Source organism: Pseudoliparis swirei, chromosome 13 (assembly GCF_029220125.1).
Source record: "Pseudoliparis swirei isolate HS2019 ecotype Mariana Trench chromosome 13, NWPU_hadal_v1, whole genome shotgun sequence".
Lineage (NCBI taxonomy): Eukaryota > Metazoa > Chordata > Actinopteri > Perciformes > Liparidae > Pseudoliparis > Pseudoliparis swirei.
Window position 1 is genome coordinate 11677323 of NC_079400.1, and position 18816 is coordinate 11696138.

The 18816-nt window shown below is 46.2% G+C and overlaps 2 protein-coding genes across 2 annotated transcripts in view; one reads left to right on the forward strand and one right to left on the reverse strand.

Moving 5' to 3' along the window:
• The first annotated feature begins 2174 nt into the window (after nucleotides 1–2174).
• On the forward strand, nucleotides 2175–3299 carry LOC130203832 (urotensin-2 receptor). Its single transcript, XM_056430259.1, has one exon. The coding sequence runs from the start codon at nucleotides 2175–2177 to the stop codon at nucleotides 3258–3260; it is 1086 nt and encodes a 361-aa protein (XP_056286234.1). The 3' UTR covers nucleotides 3261–3299.
• An 8608-nt stretch (nucleotides 3300–11907) lies between these two features.
• Nucleotides 11908–18816, reverse strand: part of uts2r2 (urotensin-2 receptor 2) — a 31016-nt gene continuing 24107 nt past the window's right edge. The window contains exon 9 of the mRNA XM_056430678.1: nucleotides 11908–12622. Coding sequence (XP_056286653.1) covers nucleotides 12486–12622 — 137 coding nt within the window. The 3' untranslated portion in view covers nucleotides 11908–12485. The remainder of the gene's footprint in view (nucleotides 12623–18816) is intronic.

Genomic DNA, 18816 nt, shown 5'->3' on the forward strand with positions numbered 1-18816 from the left:
TTCCATCCAAACTCTACTGTGTGTTCTTTCAGACCTCTGTGCACAAAGTCCACAGACGTGGAACACAAACACAAGTCTCTCTCTCTCTCTCTCTCTCTCTCTCTCTCTCCCTCTCTCTGCTGTAGCCGCAGTGACGTGCTGCGCACAATGCAGTATCCTTGTCCTGTACTCGTGAGGCCGTGGGATCTACAGTATTGAGATTCTGCCGACTTGCTGCACTTTGCACAGAACATCCTCATCAGCATTGCAACGCAGCCCGGAGCCGTTTAAGTGACATCAGGGAGGAAACGGGCTTTTGAATATGTCGCCCTCACCACAACAAATTAAGTTAAGAACCAACAGACTGGTCCACACGTGTTAAACACTATTTTCAGAAGTAGAAGCAGTCATGAAGACATTAAAACTTACGTTGCATTGTGTTTGTCACAATGCTCCCTTCATGAGCATCCAGAGACGACAGCGCTGTGAAACCTGACTGACCTGGTCTTCTTTTCTTTCTTTCTTTCTTTCTCTCTCTCTCTCTCTCTCTCTTCCCACAATATGCATCCAGATTCATGCTGATCGGAATCTTATTGTCCGCCCGACAACATCAGAGGAAGTTCACTTGTTCCTGTCGTGTGAATCATGGCCTGTTGCATCTAATTCAATCATTTATCTGGGAAGAGGAGTGTGTGTCTGTCTGTGTTTGTGTGTTTGTGTGTTTTAAGTAGGAGGAGGATGTGACATGCAACTGAAGACAGACATTATGACAACAGACTGGGTGTTAACAACTCGCCTCTTGCCTCTGCTCCTCCAGTCCTAAAATTAACGAATGGTCGTTAGATTTATGGCTCTGCTATGCCCATGAGCTGAAACTCAAACTGTGAGTTGATGCGCCTACACACACACACACACACACACACACAACACATTAACACAACACACCGAACACACTCCGCCTCAGAGTCCATTTAAAGCCTGGAAGATGGATATGGTTCAGTATCCTGGTCCGTCCCAGAGATCAATCACCCCGAAATCCTCTGAGGACACCACGTGCTGTCTGAGAGAGATTATTGGCTCATAAGAGCCTCCTCCTCCACTGAGGTAAAGAGACAACTGAAAGAGAAGAAAACAAAAAGGACAACATATTATTGTCGAGGGGGGGGGGGGGGAGTGGGGCATACTGTAGGTGGTGTCTGTGTGGAAATATTGAAAGCAGCTATGCGTCTCTCTGCCTCTTCATACCTAACGGGTCTTGTGGACATGCGCACTAACAAGTCCTGTCACGCTGTCCTCGAGACCAACTGAGCTGAAGGCTGCAGCGCGAGCCGAACAAAAAATAAAACAAAATAAAATGACACTTCACAAATAGCTGCTGCGTTCAAGGAGCAGCACATTGAAAGCTTTCAGTTCAACTTCCTGCGGGCCGGCCGCTGCGCTGCGCGGGGAGAGAAATTCGGAACACTAATTGGATCCGGTCAGTGGCACGAGAGCAGATGGAGCTCTCGGTTTGCGCGCGCGCTCAAGAAGGAGGACCGATTTATGATCAACCTGTCGCGGTCGATGGAGGAGGGGCGGCCCGGTGGAGATGAAATGGGAGATGTCTGGTATCTTTAAATTTCTTTTGGAATTATGAACGCTGAATCTCTGCGCGTAAAAGTGACTCTTGGTGCCGCCGCTGTGGCATTCAGGTGCAATCAGTGCTTACCAAACTTTATTTATTCTCCTTCATAATCACATCTCTCTCGCTCTAACCCCCACACACACACACACACACACACACGCACACACACTGTCATATGTATTATTCCATTAAACGGAGCGGATATCAGGTGCACGGTTGCACCCTCGAGAAGGCGGAATATCTTCCTATAGATATTCATGTTGTTGTTGTTGTTGTTGTTGTTGTTGTTGATGATGATATAAGATCTTCGGAGTGAGTGTGTCCTCCGGTGGTGACGTCAGGAGCAAAGAGCAGCAGGCAGAGAGCGGCAGGGGGACGCGGAGAGAAAGCAAGAGGACGCAACCTGTGCCGCCGCCGGCGCGCATCTTCCCCCCAAAAACTTCTCCGGCACTGTCCGGGAGCGCGGAGCACCGCAGCATCAAATTAAACAAAACACACACACACACACACACACGCGTACACGCACGCGCGCACACACACACGTCGGAGGAGGAGATCACCCGAGCGAGCGATGAATAACAAGTCCGTCAGTCTGAACGCGAGTCCGCCGCCGCGGGTCGGCGGCTCCGGGACCGTGGACCACGAACTCATCATCACCTCCACGTTCGGGACGCTCCTCTCCGTCGTGTACCTCGTCGGCGTGTCGGGCAACGTGTACACGCTGGTGGTGATGTGCCACTCCATCCGCTTCGCCACCTCCATGTACATCTCCATCATCAACCTGGCTCTGGCGGACCTGCTCTACCTCTCCACCATCCCGTTCGTGGTGTCCACGTACTTCCTGAAGGACTGGTACTTCGGGGACGTGGGCTGCCGCATCCTGCTCAGCCTGGACCTCCTCACCATGCACGCGAGCATCTTCACGCTCACCGTCATGTGCACGGAGCGCTACCTGGCCGTGACCAAGCCGCTGGACACGGTGCGGCGCTCCAAGAGCTACCGCAAGGCGCTGGCGTGGGGCGTCTGGCTGCTGTCGCTGGTGCTCACCGTGCCCATGATGGTGATGGTGGCGCAGACCACGAAGGACACGCCGGACGGCGGGGTGAAGAGGATGTGCGCGCCGGCCTGGGCGCCCCTGGCTTACAAAGTGTACCTGACCGTCCTGTTCGGCACCAGCATCATGGCGCCGGGGCTGGTGATCGGATACCTGTACGTGAAGCTGGCGCGCACGTACGTGGAGTCGCAGCGCAGCTCCGCAGTGAGCCGCGGCGGGAAGCGCTCCCCCAAGCAGAAGGTGCTGATCATGATCTTCACCATCGTGCTGGTGTTCTGGGCGTGCTTCCTGCCCTTCTGGATCTGGCAGCTGCTGTCCCTGTACCGGACCGAGCCCCTGAACCTGGCGTCGCGCACGCACACGTGCATCAACTACCTGGTGGCGAGCCTGACGTACAGCAACAGCTGCATCAACCCGTTCCTGTACACGCTGCTCACCAAGAACTACCGCGAGTACCTGAAGAACCGCCACCGGAGCTTCTACCGGTACACGTCATCGTTCAAGCAGCGGCCGCCGAGCCTCTACTCGTGGGGGAAGTCCGCGTCCTCCAGCAATCAGTTCGACTTCAACTCCGAGACGCTGGCGATGGGGACCCTGAAGTGAGCCGCGAGGCCCGCGGGAGAGAGGAGCAGCTTCTGGAGGCCAGAGGTGAGTTCCTTCACAGGGGCCCCGGCTGCCCCTGTACATGTGTATCTATGTTCAACTGGGTATTATTATGTATATTTAGATTAGTGTATGTCTACACAGGCACGTGCACAGATAGACCCCTAGTCAAGCATCGGCCCTTTTGCCCTGGATGAGAAAAGTGCCCCTTCTGCTGGAGACACTTTTTTAAAATAAAAATTACTCTCTGTTATCAATTCCCCCCAAATGCGTTTCGATATCTGACGGGGCATTTATTTGAGTTCTTGTGAGAATTTCGCCCCGACATGCTCCGCGCCGCTCACGAGCCCCCGCTGCGCACCTCCCTCGGCCTCCTCACGCATTTCCCAAGCGGATTAGTAGTTGTTTTTTAAATTAACTTCAAGTTACAGTGATCAATAGAAAAATCATTTTGCCGATGGGTGCCATTTTTTTTGGTTTGAGCACCTGCCCCCCAAAATGTCTGTGCACGTGCCTACTCTACATTTATGTAAATATAAATAATTTATTGTATGTATATAATAATATATATAATGTATTATATATATATAATATATATTATATATAATGCATTCTTTATATATATATATATATATAAATATAATGTATTATATCTAATAATAATATATATTACATATATAATAATATATATAATGTATATATAATACATAATATGCATATATATAATATGCATATAATATATATATATATATATATAATGCATTATATATAATAATATATATAATGTAGATATAATACATTATATATTATATATAATATATATATAATATATATATATATAATGTATTCTTGATATATATAAATGTATATTTATTTTATATATAATATTTTTTATATACAAATGTATATATTATATATATATATATAATGTTTGTGTTTCTATTATTTTTACCATTGCCTTTTTCAAATATGATATGATAATAATTACCACACATAATTACCACCCCTGTGGGGGTCTGTGGTAATTATTTTGTTTCTCAGGGGCCGTTGTCATAGAGAGAACATGTCCAAATCTAATTTGATTGCCTTTAATTTGCTTTTCATTTTATTCTTACACAGTCAATGTCCTTAATAAAATGTGGGTGTAATCAAATTATCACAAGCTATTTGATGCACGGCAGACAAACACCACTTTATTAGGGACTGCGCCCACAGGCCTGTGGTCGGAGCCCCGAACATGAAACGCAGCGTCGGCAGTTTGTGCCGGGGGACATTTGTTGCAAGTCGTTCCCTCGTCTACAAACTAAAACAACAAATGTCTTTAAACTAGTTTTTTTAGGCAAATTCCGGACCCCCAAAGGGTCTCGGCTGTCGTCTTCTCCTGAAAGAACTTCACTTTGTATCTACCGCACGACATTAAAGCTCAACACAAGCTATCTCCTGAACAGTCACATGCAGAGTAAAGCCAAACACACACATACACATTAAGGTGGCATCTGGAACCGAAAATGGTTCTTCAGAGTGATGCCATAGAAGAAAAAATGTTGGTTCCACGAAGAACCTTTCAAACCAGGGTTCTTTAAATAACCATTTCCTTAAAGAGTTCTTCAAAGAACCTATAAAGGTGTTTCAAGGAACCTTAAAACATTTTTTTTTCAAGGCACCATTTCTGGTTTCATAAAGAACCTTTCAAACCAGGGTTCTTTAAAAAACCATTTCCTTAAATAGTTCTTCAAAGAACCTAAATGTGTCTCAAGGAACCTTAAAATGGTTCTCCAAGGTACCGTTTCTGGTTCCACAAAGAACCTTTCAAACCAGGGTTCTTTAAAGAACCATTTCCTTAAATAGTTCTTCAAAGAACCTAAATGTGTCTCAAGGAACCTTAAAAATGGTTCTCCAAGGTACCGTTTCTGGTTCCACAAAGAACCTTTCAAACCAGGGTTCTTTAAAGAACCATTACCTTGAATAATTCTTCAAAGAACCTATAAAGGTGTCTCAAAGAACATTAACAAAAAAATCTTTAAGGCACCGTTTCCAAAATGGTTCTTCAGTAGGTGATGGTTCTTCGTAGAACCACAAAGCCTTTTAAAGAACCATTTAAGAACCGTTATTTGTCTGTGTGCATGAGGGCTCTTGCTCTGTGACTCGATGTAGCGAAGAGGGAACAGACTCGAGCACATCTGGAGCGCCATGGCGTCCTCTGGCAGGAGATGAAGACAAAACTTAAAATAAAATCCCACCTGAATAGCCAATCGCTCTTCACTGAATTGTCACGCGTCTCCAGAGGCGACACACACACTGGGGGCGGAGCCAAGAACTCCCACTGCTTCCAATCAGGCTTTGAACGCCCCGTTTACTCGACTGAACCGTGACCCACTTTCCTCAATGGAGGACGACCACACGTCCCAGCTCACTTCTAGCATTGAGCTCAGGTCACAGTTACAGTTCATTTGTAACTGATGACGGGATTTCTGGCTCCACATTCAAAGAGCCTGAAGAAGCCCAGAGAAGGTGACGGGCTCCTTCTGTTCCGGATGCTCCTCCAGGCAGGTATCCTCATGATTTATGGAGAGGTCATCACTATTTAATTGATCGCCCCCAGTACTGAAAGGGAAGCTCTTTGACTTGTATCTGACTGAAGTCTCAAACATCTGCTGTGGAGCTCCTTCTTTATTATTCACATCTGGACATCAGTTCCTCAAACAGGGAAAGATGTCTTATGATCATGAATACTATATGGATGATATCTCATTTTCAGAGTAATGTCCCAGGTGGGGTTGCACACTTTGACTTCCAATGGCTCCAGTGCCCCTCGGGGCAATTTCGGGATGCGATCTGCTCTGTGTGGGACGAATCAGCTTCTGGCGGCCTACATTCAAGATTCATGAGAAATCCTGGGAGAAATCAACACAATCGGTTCATCCCTGAGCTGCCGGAGAAAAGCTCTTCAAGTGGTATTGCTTTGTGACACCTTGATCCTCAGAGACGGACACGAGGCAGAATCAACTGCTCCACAGTGGCTTGGAAATAAGTAGCCAGCATCACAAACACAATCCTTATCCCTGTAATCTCTCCATCATTCCCAGGAGGGCGTGCGTCGGTGAGTGAATGTGCAGCACACCAGGCACGTGCACAGACATTTTGGGGGGCAGGTGCTCAAACCCAAAAAAAGGGCACCCAATGCCAAAAAAAAAAATTCTGACAGAGTTGAAGCATTAGCAGCATTACACTGATGATGCAATACATCCTCGACCTGCGTTTCCTCTCGGCAGCATCAGACCGCTAGCTTACATTTTCTTTATGAATAAAGATGCATTATTATATTGCAACAACAGTACAAGCGTTCTGATTGGCTAATGGGTGTCATGCCAGCCACGTATTGCCCTCCTCGCTTGTCTGATACGGATCCGTATTGCACTCTTACGTCATTTTCAAAATGAGCGATATTGATAGACATCAACAGCCAAGAGCAGTGGTCCTCAAACTAAGGCCCGCGGGCCGGATACCCTAACCCTAACCCTCTCTCCTCTCTCTCCCTCTCTCTACTCTAACATAACTAATGTCATTAAACAGCTGGACGAGGCTTTGAAATCATGGATTTCGTGAGTTTTTGTTTGTTTATTTTTTTAGGAAACGTCGGATCAGTTGTGACGTCATGTTTTCAGCAGCGCAAATATTGTGGTTGATTTATCCCAAACAACGTCAGGGGACGAACACCGTCATGACCTGTGTGTCTGATGCGGGTCAGAGGAGAAGGAGGTGCAGCCGCTTGGTGGCGCGAGGAGCACTGCGTGGAGGAGGAAGTGGAGGAGAAGGAGGGAGGAGCGCGGCGGGGGGAGGGAGAGGAGGGGGGGGGGGCTCGTGAGCGCCGCGGAGCGGGTCTAGGCGAAATTCTCACAAGAACTCAAATAAATGCCCCGTCGGATATTAAAACACATTTGGGGGGACTTGATGACAGAAAGAGTGACTTTTATTCTGAAATACTGATGAATGAAAAAAGTGGTCTCCAGCAAAAAGGGCACTTTTCTCATCCAGGGCAAAGGGGCTGGTGCTTGAGCACCACTAGGGCTCTATCTGTGCACGTGCCTGCAGCACGGTGTGTGTCCACGGCTAATCTCTGCAGCAGAAAGTTGCATAACAGATTTTTGGGGGGGTGGGGGGTCAGTTATGGCTGCATGCTCACCTCAAAACAACCTTTCATTGCCTGATAGATGCTCCCGCTGGCTGTCCGCCGACTCCTCACGGACTCTCTCTCCGACCCTCGACTGGCCCTCCAGCCGTTATCGGGGCCGATTTATCGTCCAAGTGCATCTACAACTCCCAGCTGCTTCTCTGCTGCCCTTTCGGTTTTTCTTCGTGGGGCCACTGACACTGAAAAGACAGTATGTTGCCATGGCTACGCGTTGATGACGCTCTAAAGTGCTCCGATACGTCGGTCTCGTGGTGAAGTGGAGACAATCTACGTTTAAGATAATCAGAGGTCAAAGGCCGAGTGATGGATTCATTTATGTGATTTGTTCGCGTGAGTAGATCTCATGAGAAAAGTCAACAAACAGACGGGAATGGTTTTGTTTGACGCGAATTGTGTCAGCCAACACGAGGCCGTTAGATGTTACGACGTGTGTGTGATGTCCACAACAACTATGAAGCAGAACTAGTGGCTAGTTCTTTCGTGGTGGATGAAGGAAATGATAACGGTTTCCACGGGGTAAAGCCACAGAGATAAGCCCCGCCCCCTCTAAGGCGCGAATGAAGCGAGTCACGCGAAAAGCCACAAAGTCAAGTGAGTGAACTCACGCGAGTAAAGCCGATGGGCTGCCTTGGCCGAGTGTGACATTGATGAGCTGTGCAACTCCGCGCCTTGAGAACAGAATATTTACTGGGTTTTTTTCAATCGCTAACAAGCGCTCACCCATACTTCAGATACTTTTTCTAAACTCTTAACACAGACTCACACCTACAAACCACAATTGGTCAAATGGATAATTTTGTTAAATATATACTAACTCTTCATTTCAAAAGAGAACACATCTTTCTCTGCAGACACTAACTTTACCAAAACACTGGAAATCTGACTCCAAATGAAATTATTTTGTCAAAGAATAACTCTTGTTCTCACTTCACAAGGTCCTTCCAGTCCATCAAAGTACACCAGGTTGAAAAACACTGGCTATTGCTGACATTACAAGAACTGCATAGACTTTTATGTTTCAGCTTTACAGGTATTTGCATGCAAAACATGCAATCCACTGTTTCTACACTAAATGTCTTGGTTGGGAACTGTATGTCCACATGTAATGTTCACATTCCAGTAAAAACCTAATCAGTTTGTTTTCCTGTACTGTTTACTACAGGAGGTACAGTATAAATACTGTTTACAGTATGATGGAACAGAAAAACTTTTACAGTATTGCTTGCAGTAAACAAAATATCCATGAAACACACAAGAGCATTCTGAAGAAAAAAACAACGGCAACAAGCCCAGATAAAAAGGGGGGGAACGATTGTTCCTTTAAAAAAGTCCAATCCAAACTGTTTATTTTTATTTTTTTATTTTGTACAAATAAACTATGTTTTGGGGCAACGGCTGCAATAGATGATTGAACAACATTCGGTTAGTCAATGTAGGCGGTGTCTGTGTGATCAACATCTCAACCGGTCATAATCAAAACTTAAATTCTAATCCAAAACTTGCTCAAACATATTTCTCAAAAAACATTCCAAACTTATCAATTGTTTGTTTATTATCAGCTGAGATATATTGTTTTAGAACTGATATCATTGCAGAACAGGTTTTGAGACTGTATCTAAGGTTTGGAATATTGTGTTTGCCATTGTGGGATGTTGTGTGTTAACATTCGTAAATATTACAAAAACAATCCATCATTTTGTTGGGAGGTATAGCTTGTCTGTTAAGAAAATGTAAGCATTGTGGAAATATGTTCACCGACTGCATATTGTTTGAAAACGACATGAAATGTGTGAATGGTACGGCCACAAAAGACCGATGCTGTGCTAATTGTGTTTAGAGTTTTGAAAATGTGACCACTGATTGGTAGCGCTTGAAAAAAAACGTAAACTTTTAAGCGCGCCTGAAAAATGCAAGAGAAACGCTCCGCGCGGTATTTAAAAGGCGCGTCTGAAACGTCGTACCGGAGGGAATCAATCGTTTTGCTAGCGACGCTTTTTGATCGAGCCCTGAGGTGTTTGTAGCCTTTGAGCTGAGAACATTTGAGAGATGTCCCCTAAAGTCATCTCTTATTTGCCAAATGTCCCCAGAGCCACAGCAGACGATTGTTTAAACAATGTGTATAAATCCTCATGACTAATATAATGATTTTAATCACAACCCTTTTCATTTAAACATCATAAATGCCCTTCGGAGACGATGACATTCACAGCTGCAGGATGACAGAACAGTGCCAGCATGTGGCTTTTCCTCAGGTGTTAAAATCCAATCAGAGGAGTCTTGTCATTTCATATTTTGTTGGGACAGAAACTGAAGACTTCTCATGGTACAGATAATAGCGTGTTAGTGCTTTGTGAGCTCAGTTTTCACATTAATAAATCCATCCCTCGGCCCTTGACCTCTGAGAATCTTAAACGTGGATTGCCTCCACTTCAGCCGACTTCCATTCAACGTCCTCTCGTATCGGAGCACTTTAGAGCGTCATCGGCGCGTAGCCATGGCAACGTACTGCTTTCAAGTGGAGCGTAGGAAAAATAACCTGGTGCCGGGCGCCATTATTGAAAATGCCGTCTATGGCGCCGAGCTTGACAATGTGGCGCTGAGTGACTAATAGTTAGTCCCCGCCCCTCTGCGGCGCCCAATCGGATCGATTGCCTTTTCAAGCCATTGTCTCGTATCACGATGAAAGGTTAAGGAGTCGACGCAGGTTCTCATAGACTGGGTGAATAGTGTCGTCATCCGTGACCGAAATCGTTAACTCACCTCGACAGCGTGTGTGTGTGTGTGTGGGGGGGGGGGGGGGGGCTAAAGGAAATGCTCTGTCATACTCATTAAATATGTTTATGTAACTCTGTAATCTTCCTTCTGGTCACATGACGTCTATTATTCTGTCCTTCCTGGAGAGAATCCTTCTGTTGCTCTCCTGAAGGGTTCTTCCCTTGTTTTCCCCTTAAAAGGTTTTTTTCTATTTCTTTGGGAATTATTCCTGCTCCGATGTGAGGTCAAAGGTCAGAGATGTCGTGTGTGTGCAGGTTGTTAAGCCCTTTGAGGATAATTTGTAACTTGTGATATTGGGCTATAGAAAATAAACTGAATTGAATTGAAACGATGAATTGAAAGCCTGTTGACGGAGAATCCCCCAACCTGGTGGAGCAATATGTCACCATGGTGACCAGAAGATGAAAAGAGATCAATGACTCCCGCGATGGGGAAACTACCTATCTACCCACTGACATCGGGCCCACGGCTCGTTATCCAGGTTCATTTAAATAAAGGCCAACGCTGATGTGGCGGCCGTTAATGACCCCGTCACACTGACGCCGAAACTTTCTCCTTGTTGCTATTTTAATATGAGATTCCCAGCGTTCCTCCTCTATGCTGCTCTGCTTCTCTGATGAATGGATGTTGTGCTGTCGCTCACTCGCAGATCATCGCTCTTGCGCTAAAAGGAGCTTGAATATTGTAAATCTGTGCGTCAGGTAGCCGCATGTGTAAATTAGCTCCCGTTTATAAAAATCAATGTGACGGTCTCTAAGATCTCCGTGTTTGTTTCCTACGGCGCAATAGAGGACGTGTCTTTGAATGTCACTGCAAATGCATCTGAGGGGCCACAGGCTCGGCCCACACCGAGGTACCGGACATTTACTAAACGACGAATACTTTAAAGGGCGGCGTCTTTGAAGAGAGAGAGAGAGAGAGAGAGGGAGAGAGGGGTGGGCGGACTCTGTTCTGATTGTTTCACGGCGGTTCTATGATCACCGATAAATGCCTCCGATAAATGTGGTTTCAGCTATTTCTTTCCAAAATGAAACAATATGAAACTTGACCTCCGAACCCACAACGGAACAGAACTGAATGGAAGGATTGCCAAAGTCTTACAAGTTTCAACAGTTTCGCTGATCGATTTTTAAATGGCGTTATTCAGAAATCAAAAAGGAAGCCCGCTGGCTGCCTGGAAGAAGCTAGAAGGAAATTTTTCCTTAAGTACTTTCACATTTCTGAAATGTCAGCGCAGTATGCAAGAATGTTCATTTAATGCTTCTTTCTGGTCACATGACATCTATTATTCTGTCCCTCCTGGAGAGGGATCCTCCTGTTGCTCTCCTGAAAGTTTCTTCACCTTTTTTTTCTGCGGAAAGTTTTTTTTCTATTTCTTGTATATTTTTTCCTGATCCGATGTGAGGTCAAAGGTCAGGGATGTTGTATGTGTTCAAATTGTAAATGTTAATTTAAGTGAGCCAACGAAATGTGAGAAGAAAAAAAAACACTGGCACGTCCTGTGATGCACCAAGGCCCGTTCAGCCGGGCAGCACCAAAACAAAATTGTAAAAAAATGCATGAAATTTGAAAAGTTGTGCGGCATCAACACATGAATTAACTTCAACGCGACGTGTCATGGGTGACGATGGCGGCGTGTAGCCGGTAGTAAAAGAGAAGAAAAGAGGCCGAGAGACGAGAAGCGTTCAGGTCACCGTTTTATTTCAAACCACGCCGAAGAAAACCTGGTCACATTCTGGAAAGAGCAATCATTCCTGGACAAAGAGGGTTCTTCTTAGAAGAAAACACCTCCTGGGTTATGGGGGGGGGGGGCTTTGTGATGACAGCTTGATTCAATAGATTCCCGGAGGAATTGACGGCTCTCACTGGAATGACAACACAGAGAGAAAGAAAAGAAGAAAATAGACCACAATCCCACTTCCATCAGTCGAGAGGCATCCCTGCTCGAACGGAGCGGGTAGTTGGCAATGTGTATAAATAATATACACATAAAACACATAATTCTAGCAATAATGATGGTGCAGTAAAAAAAAAAAAAGAAACGGCGGTAGAAAATTGGATAAAAGTTACAAAGTAAGAAAACACCTCAACAGAAGAGAAGGGGAAGACGTGTGCTTTGATTTCTTTTTTTCTGTATCAAAACCTAGTGCAGGACACCAGTAAAATCTCACTCCCCCCATTCTTCTCCACCCCCCCCCCCCCCCCTGGTCGCCCCCTTTCCTTGCAGGGCTTGTCCGGGCCAGTGAGCGGCGCCAGCCTCAGGGCATGGCGGGGTCGGAGATGCCGTGCGCCGGGTCGCAGGTGAAGGACACGGTGATGGCGAAGCGGGTGCCCCACTCCACCTTCTCCACCCGGTGGAGGTTCTCCGTGCCGGAGGAGAAGAAAGACACTCGTCCTGCGCGAGGAGGGAATGAGAGAGAACACATGTTTATAAAAACAAAGGAACATTCTGGGATAAATGTGCTTATTTGCCGTCTCTCAAAAGATGGGGAGAATATATAAATAAATATATATATGTTGCATTACGCACAGATCTGTCAGGAAGTGGCTTACCGAGTTTAAAGAAATGTACCAAAGTTCAGAAATTCACGTAGCAACAGCTCCACAGCCCACAAATGTAGTAAATGTTATTTTGTTTTTTATCTTGGGAAATAAACTTAAAGCGTCTTTCTGATTGACGTCACTGGCACGCCGCCGTTAGCTTAGTACAGACTTGTGTTCTTTTGGAGTCTGGACTCCGGAGTCTGGTCTTGGGAGTCCAGACTCCGGAGGACGGGAGAACGGGAGGACGGTCTTTCTGCGATTGGAACAGCAGCTGACTTGATGACGTCACCACATCAGCTGTTCTTGCTCCTGGGTTTACTCTAATTATTCACTGTAAATTATTTTTGACAGTCAAATAAACAAAACATCCGAAAATTACATTCCGTGACTCAACAACAGGAGTATTTATAAAAAGTCAACTGTCAGTAGTTTATTTTCTCCTCCGCTATTGTTTCCGGTTGCTGGTGAAATGCATTCTGGGATATCTGCTGGCCAGAGTACGCACAAGTCTCCTCTGATGCATCCTCCGGAAAGTGGGAGGATCAAGTCACATCCGGGCATTTTGACCGTGCTTTGCGAGAAGCGAACTTTGAATTGGAACATGTACTCGGGCTGCGACTGATGACGTTTCACGAGTCCACGAGAACACAAGTAGAGGAAAGTATACGGACAAGAACGCATATTGAGAAACGCCGATTGAGCCGAGCACCAACATGCCATGACGTTTACGTCTCTTCTGCGAACGACACGCATGCTCTTAATGAGAGCGTTAGAGGTTTGACTCTTTGGACTCCAGCTCTGTATGCAATGCACAGACATCACAGCGGTAACAATATTATCATCTCAATCTTGGAGAGACTATAACATTAAAAAAAAGCTAATTCCCCCAAAAGTGTTTGTTCAAAGTATAGCGTCCATGAAAGACTAAACAAAAGCCTGAGGGGACGAAGGACACGAGGACACACTCCAGGATTCAACTTCAGGAAACTGCAGAGATGCATTTTTTTAGTCTGCTTTAAAAAGAAGTGTTTAACCTTCTTGGCCAGACAGTGAGCTCGAGGAGCCTCAGGGTAAAATCTCCTCCTCAGAGGTCGTTGTTTAACAGGGATGAGGAAACATTCCCGTCGACCGGCCCGCCGTCCGGTTCTCTCTGAACTCAAACTACTCGCTCTACGTTCACACTGAAAGCGATGAGATTGTTTTCGCGTGAGGAGATCCCAAAGTCAACGTACAGACGCGTGTGGCTGCGATAAACGAAGCATTTTTCCAATTTTCACCTCGAGTTGAAATACTTAAACTTTGAAGGCGATAATTTCGCAACTCGGGCCAATCGGCTCTTGAGTTGCTCTGCGCTGGGTTATAGCTCATTCTGTGAATATGAATAAAACATTTTAAAGAGCTGGAATCAACGCGGGCCAATTAGCGCCCTCCAAAGAAACACCGACGACGTCGGGGAAATCAGCAACTCGCAGTCAAACAATGGAACGTACACTGAAAACCCAAAGACGGGAATAAGAAGAAAGAATTAACGGCGCACACAAGTACACAAACAAAAGAAGAAGAAGAAATGTGTGCGAGCGGCAAGCGGTGGTCGGCTTACTTCATGTCAATGAAAAGGACGGCATCTTCCAAGTGCTGCAATGAGCCACACGGCTTTTAGATGACTGCAGGGGGCTGCACGAGCAAATCACGTTCCAGGGCGCAACAAGAGAGACAAGAAACATATCGAGCTCAAACCATTTCGACGTTTATATTTCTGAGTCTCGCGGCGTAGCTTCAGGATTAAACGACAGCTCTCGTCCACGAGGTGATACCGATAGTTCCTACTGTGAAGAAGCTCACATGAAGGTCTCTGGGTTGTGTTATTAAAATATATTTTTGTTCGCTGTTTGTTTTGCCAAATTTCACACCCAAAAAAATAGCATCCAGGTAAATATGTATTGTTGATTTCGTACTGTTCCCATGTCTATTAAAGTACACCGTGATGAAAACAGCTGTTTGTGTTGGATTCAATCCCCTCTTGCGCAATTCCCAACGCGAGGTGACGTCACATGCAGAACATGTCCTCGCCACTAGAGGGCCGAAGTGAAACTGTAGCTGTCTTGGTTTGTCCCAGGAGTAACAAACACTGAATTAACTCAAAAATATGTAAAAGCCTTGGCACAGAACTTCTCTCAACGTGATGTCACGTGGCTCACCCTCGATGTCATTCGTGAGACTGATATCGCATCAACGAACACTACTCCCCACAAGTGCTTTAGCCGGATACAGAGTCTAAAGTCCTCTGGATCTCGGTCTCGGCTCAGTTGCATGAACAGCAGTTCATTTTGCCGATGGGGAAATAACTTTGAATCGGCTATAAGTTGATTTTACGACTTATAGCATTATTTAATAATAAGGAAATGCTCTGATAACATGGAGAGAGGGACAGGGCCTTCATTCACACACACACACACACACACCCCCCCCCCCCCCCCGAGTCGGCGCAATATTCCGTTTCCAGTAATCAATACGTTTTAATGAAAGTTTTTATGAACAACAGAAGCTCCAAGTAATATTCTGGTATCATTGACTCACGTACGGTCTGCAGCAGTTAAGGGGAAAATCAAAGTGGCTGATTATTAGTTTATAATAAGCTAAAATAAATAATAGCCATACCAGTTTATCTGCCAAGCTCGCAACTCAAAAGTGGGCCGCAACCTGTTTTAAGTGGTCTTGTATCTTTATAAATATTTCAATTATATATATATATATATATACACACATTATATATATATTAATATATATATATCTATTATTTATTTCCACCACCAGCTCCTTGGTCTTACTGGAGTTGATGTGGAGGCGGTTCCGCTGGCACCATTCCAAAAAGTCCTGGTTCAGTTCTCTGTATTCCCCGTCATCGTCGGCAGAGACGAGGCCGACGATTGCAGAGTCATCAGAGAACTTTTGCAGGTACACGTTGTCAGAGTTGTGCTTGAAGTGCCAGGTGTAGATGGTGAAGAGGAATGGAGCCAGAACGGTTCCTTGTGGAGCCCCCGGTCTGACTCACACCCCCGTATCCTCACATCCTGTGGACGGTTGGTGATGTGGTGGTCCACCCCGGTCTGCTCCAGCTTGTCCCTCAGAAGCAAAGGCTGGATATATATATTTATTATGTATATCACGGCGTGAAGAAGCGCGTTACTCGCATCCACCCTTGCTTTTATCTGAAGAAATTTGATCCAAGGCGTGCCTAAGATATCACATTTATGAGAACGGGACGGACCACAAGCCACAGACCTTGACCTTTGAACGTTGACCAGTCAAAATCTGATTATCTAGCCAACTTTGATGAAGGCTACTGGACCTAGAGTTCCGTTTACGGCCCAAGTAACGCATCTCCAAAAGCAAAGTGGAAAAAAGAGACGAACTCAGCCCATCTGCTGCGAGTGACATCATCCTCGTGATGTGATGTCAGACCTCTTCATAGTAATGAGTGTCTCTCAGTATCTCAGTGTGCAGGAGCGCAGCTGCCAAGGTCAAGCTGGCGTTTCTTCTTCAGGCGGCAGGCCAGCTGAGGTCATCTAATTCCCCCGTGGTCGTCTGACCCCGGTGGCAGCTCGGATGTGCGTCCGCCTCTCCCAGCCAACCAGCTATCTCTCCATCCATCACACATCATCTCTCCATCCATCTGCAGGCCAGTTCCCTCCTTCCCACCTCTCTCCTTGCCCTGTAGGCGACCACTTCCACGTCCAGTAAGTCCAGCAGTCGTCTCTCCCTCTATTCTAATCCTCCACTCTTATTTATTCCACCCCCCCCCTTCATCCAAACTTCTTTCGCAACTTGCACACAGCAGTGAAACTCGCCCAGCGATTCCTCGCGCTGCCCGTCATCACATCCGTGACTTCTGGCAGCCGTCTCCTGATTGTCGTGATTACACCGTACTCATCACTGGCGCTTGGAGAGAGACGCAATTATCTCAGCGAGCGAATCATCCGTCAATGAGGGCAGCAGCTCGTCTGTCAACCCGCACAGCGCGCCGCCAAAAGACGCTTTCCCAACGAGGTCGGCTGCGGGTTTATTATTATTAGTGGAGACAAAGCAACGCTGTGGGCTGAGGATGCATGAGGCATGAGGCTGGCTGCGTCGCCCGATGCCCCGTCTAAACAGAGAGAGACGAGCGGGCTCACCGGCTGCTTTGACAGGCCGTCACGGCCGGGTTGGAGACAACCGGAGAACCCGACTAGGACGGAGGAGGACCGCAGCGAGACCGCCCTCCTCTCTTGTCCTTCTTCTTCTTCTCCTTCCAGCAGCTTGTGTTGGGTACCGAAAACCGGTGCCAATATGGCACATTTCACATATAATAGCTCGCTACGAGCACGACAGTCTGATATCCGTTTTTTGTCAGTGCTCCATGAGAGCGGCTTTGAAGATGGTCGAAGAGGTTTTTAATGTCGTCAGTCAATCGTTGTTTTGTGCTTCTTTTTTTAAAGTATCGGTTCAGGCACCGGTATCGTTTTAAAAGTACCAGTTTAGTACCGGTCTCGAAAAGAAGAAGAAAAACGATACCCATCCCTAGTGTTGGGTTTTGAGATTACACCGTCACCGTCACCTCCTCACAGGTCAGAGGTCCTCCTCCCTTCACTGAAGAGACGGCTGTCACGGGGAGGCGTGGTGGCGGTCGGACCTTTATTGCGGTACGTCCGGGGGCGTCGTCGGCCTATTTCGGGGCGACTGTGACCTGCTTACATTTAGGTTTCCTTGAGTCAGAAACCGTCTCCAGGGAGCGAGAGTGTGAACGAGCAAATTCGAAATACAAGAAATAACTATTGACATCTCTCTATTCTTTGCATTAACAGATATTATAATCGTTTCCCATTGAATGGTATATTTGACACTGAACTAGTTCATCTTTATCGCAGTGATAGTGTCCAGATGAGCATAACACATCACTATGACCCTCACTTCACTTTCTGATTGAACCAATCTTTATCGGAAACAAGGTTATCCGGCCCCCCCCCAAAAAACCTACCCTGGGCTTAGCCCCTCCTTTCTTTAAAACCTAAAAACGCCCCTGCGTACATCCTTCAGTCGGCGTTCGTCTCCGCTCCATCGTGAGATGCGAGGGCGGAAGGAAGAGCGAAAAACTGTCAGGCGAGGAATTATGAGGATCGCTTCTTCTTTTTTTTTGCTGCCATGGAATAAAAGTGTCAGAGGAGTCGTATGAGAGGGTGAGGGAGGTGATGGAGTGATGGGTGAGATAAGAGAGGGGGGGGGGGAGTGCAAGAAGGTGAACGGAGAAGACGCTGTCAGGTGTGATAAAAGTGGAAGTGAGGCTGTCAGGGAGCGGTAGAGGCCTCGGGGGGGCGGGCTCCGTACCGAGCAGACCCACTGAGCCTCGACATTGGCTGCGGTCCTGAGACACGAGTCTGGGGCGTACGACTCTTCAATGAACCGTTCAAAATCTGATCGCAAAACTTATCTTTTGGTGAGACCCTTGAATAAATACAGTCGTTCGAAGATGTTTTCCGCAGCAATATAAAATCCTATTAGAGGGACCTATTATGACCTGTTGCACTTCTAACACAAGCTCTAAGCAGCTTGTAATACATAATTAAAAAACTACTAATGCCAAGGTTTTTAATCAAAGCAAGTATTTGAATAGAAATGTGATAATTCATGTCTTATTCATTTGAATTGTGCGTTTCCTGTAAATAAACACTAACGATGCCGATGACAAAGTAAAGACACATTCAGGTTGGGGGACATCTGCTTTGCACCGCATTACCTCCCGTGACCTCCAGGTGGGTGGGAGTGCTCTGCCATCCACCTGGCTCAGAGACTTATTTCCCCTTAAATGAAGTTGACTAGCTTAAAAAATTCAAAAGGAGGAAAAAGGGCAGAAGAAGAATGAACATCCAACTCGACGTCTGAATCAAGCTGGCGAACTCTTTCTGGCACATTCCTTTAGAGAGCAGCTTTCAAACTTCACGAATTGTCCTTACTGTGACGCCAATATTATTGTTTTTTAAATTCCACACATGTAATTGTCTCATGTGGTTT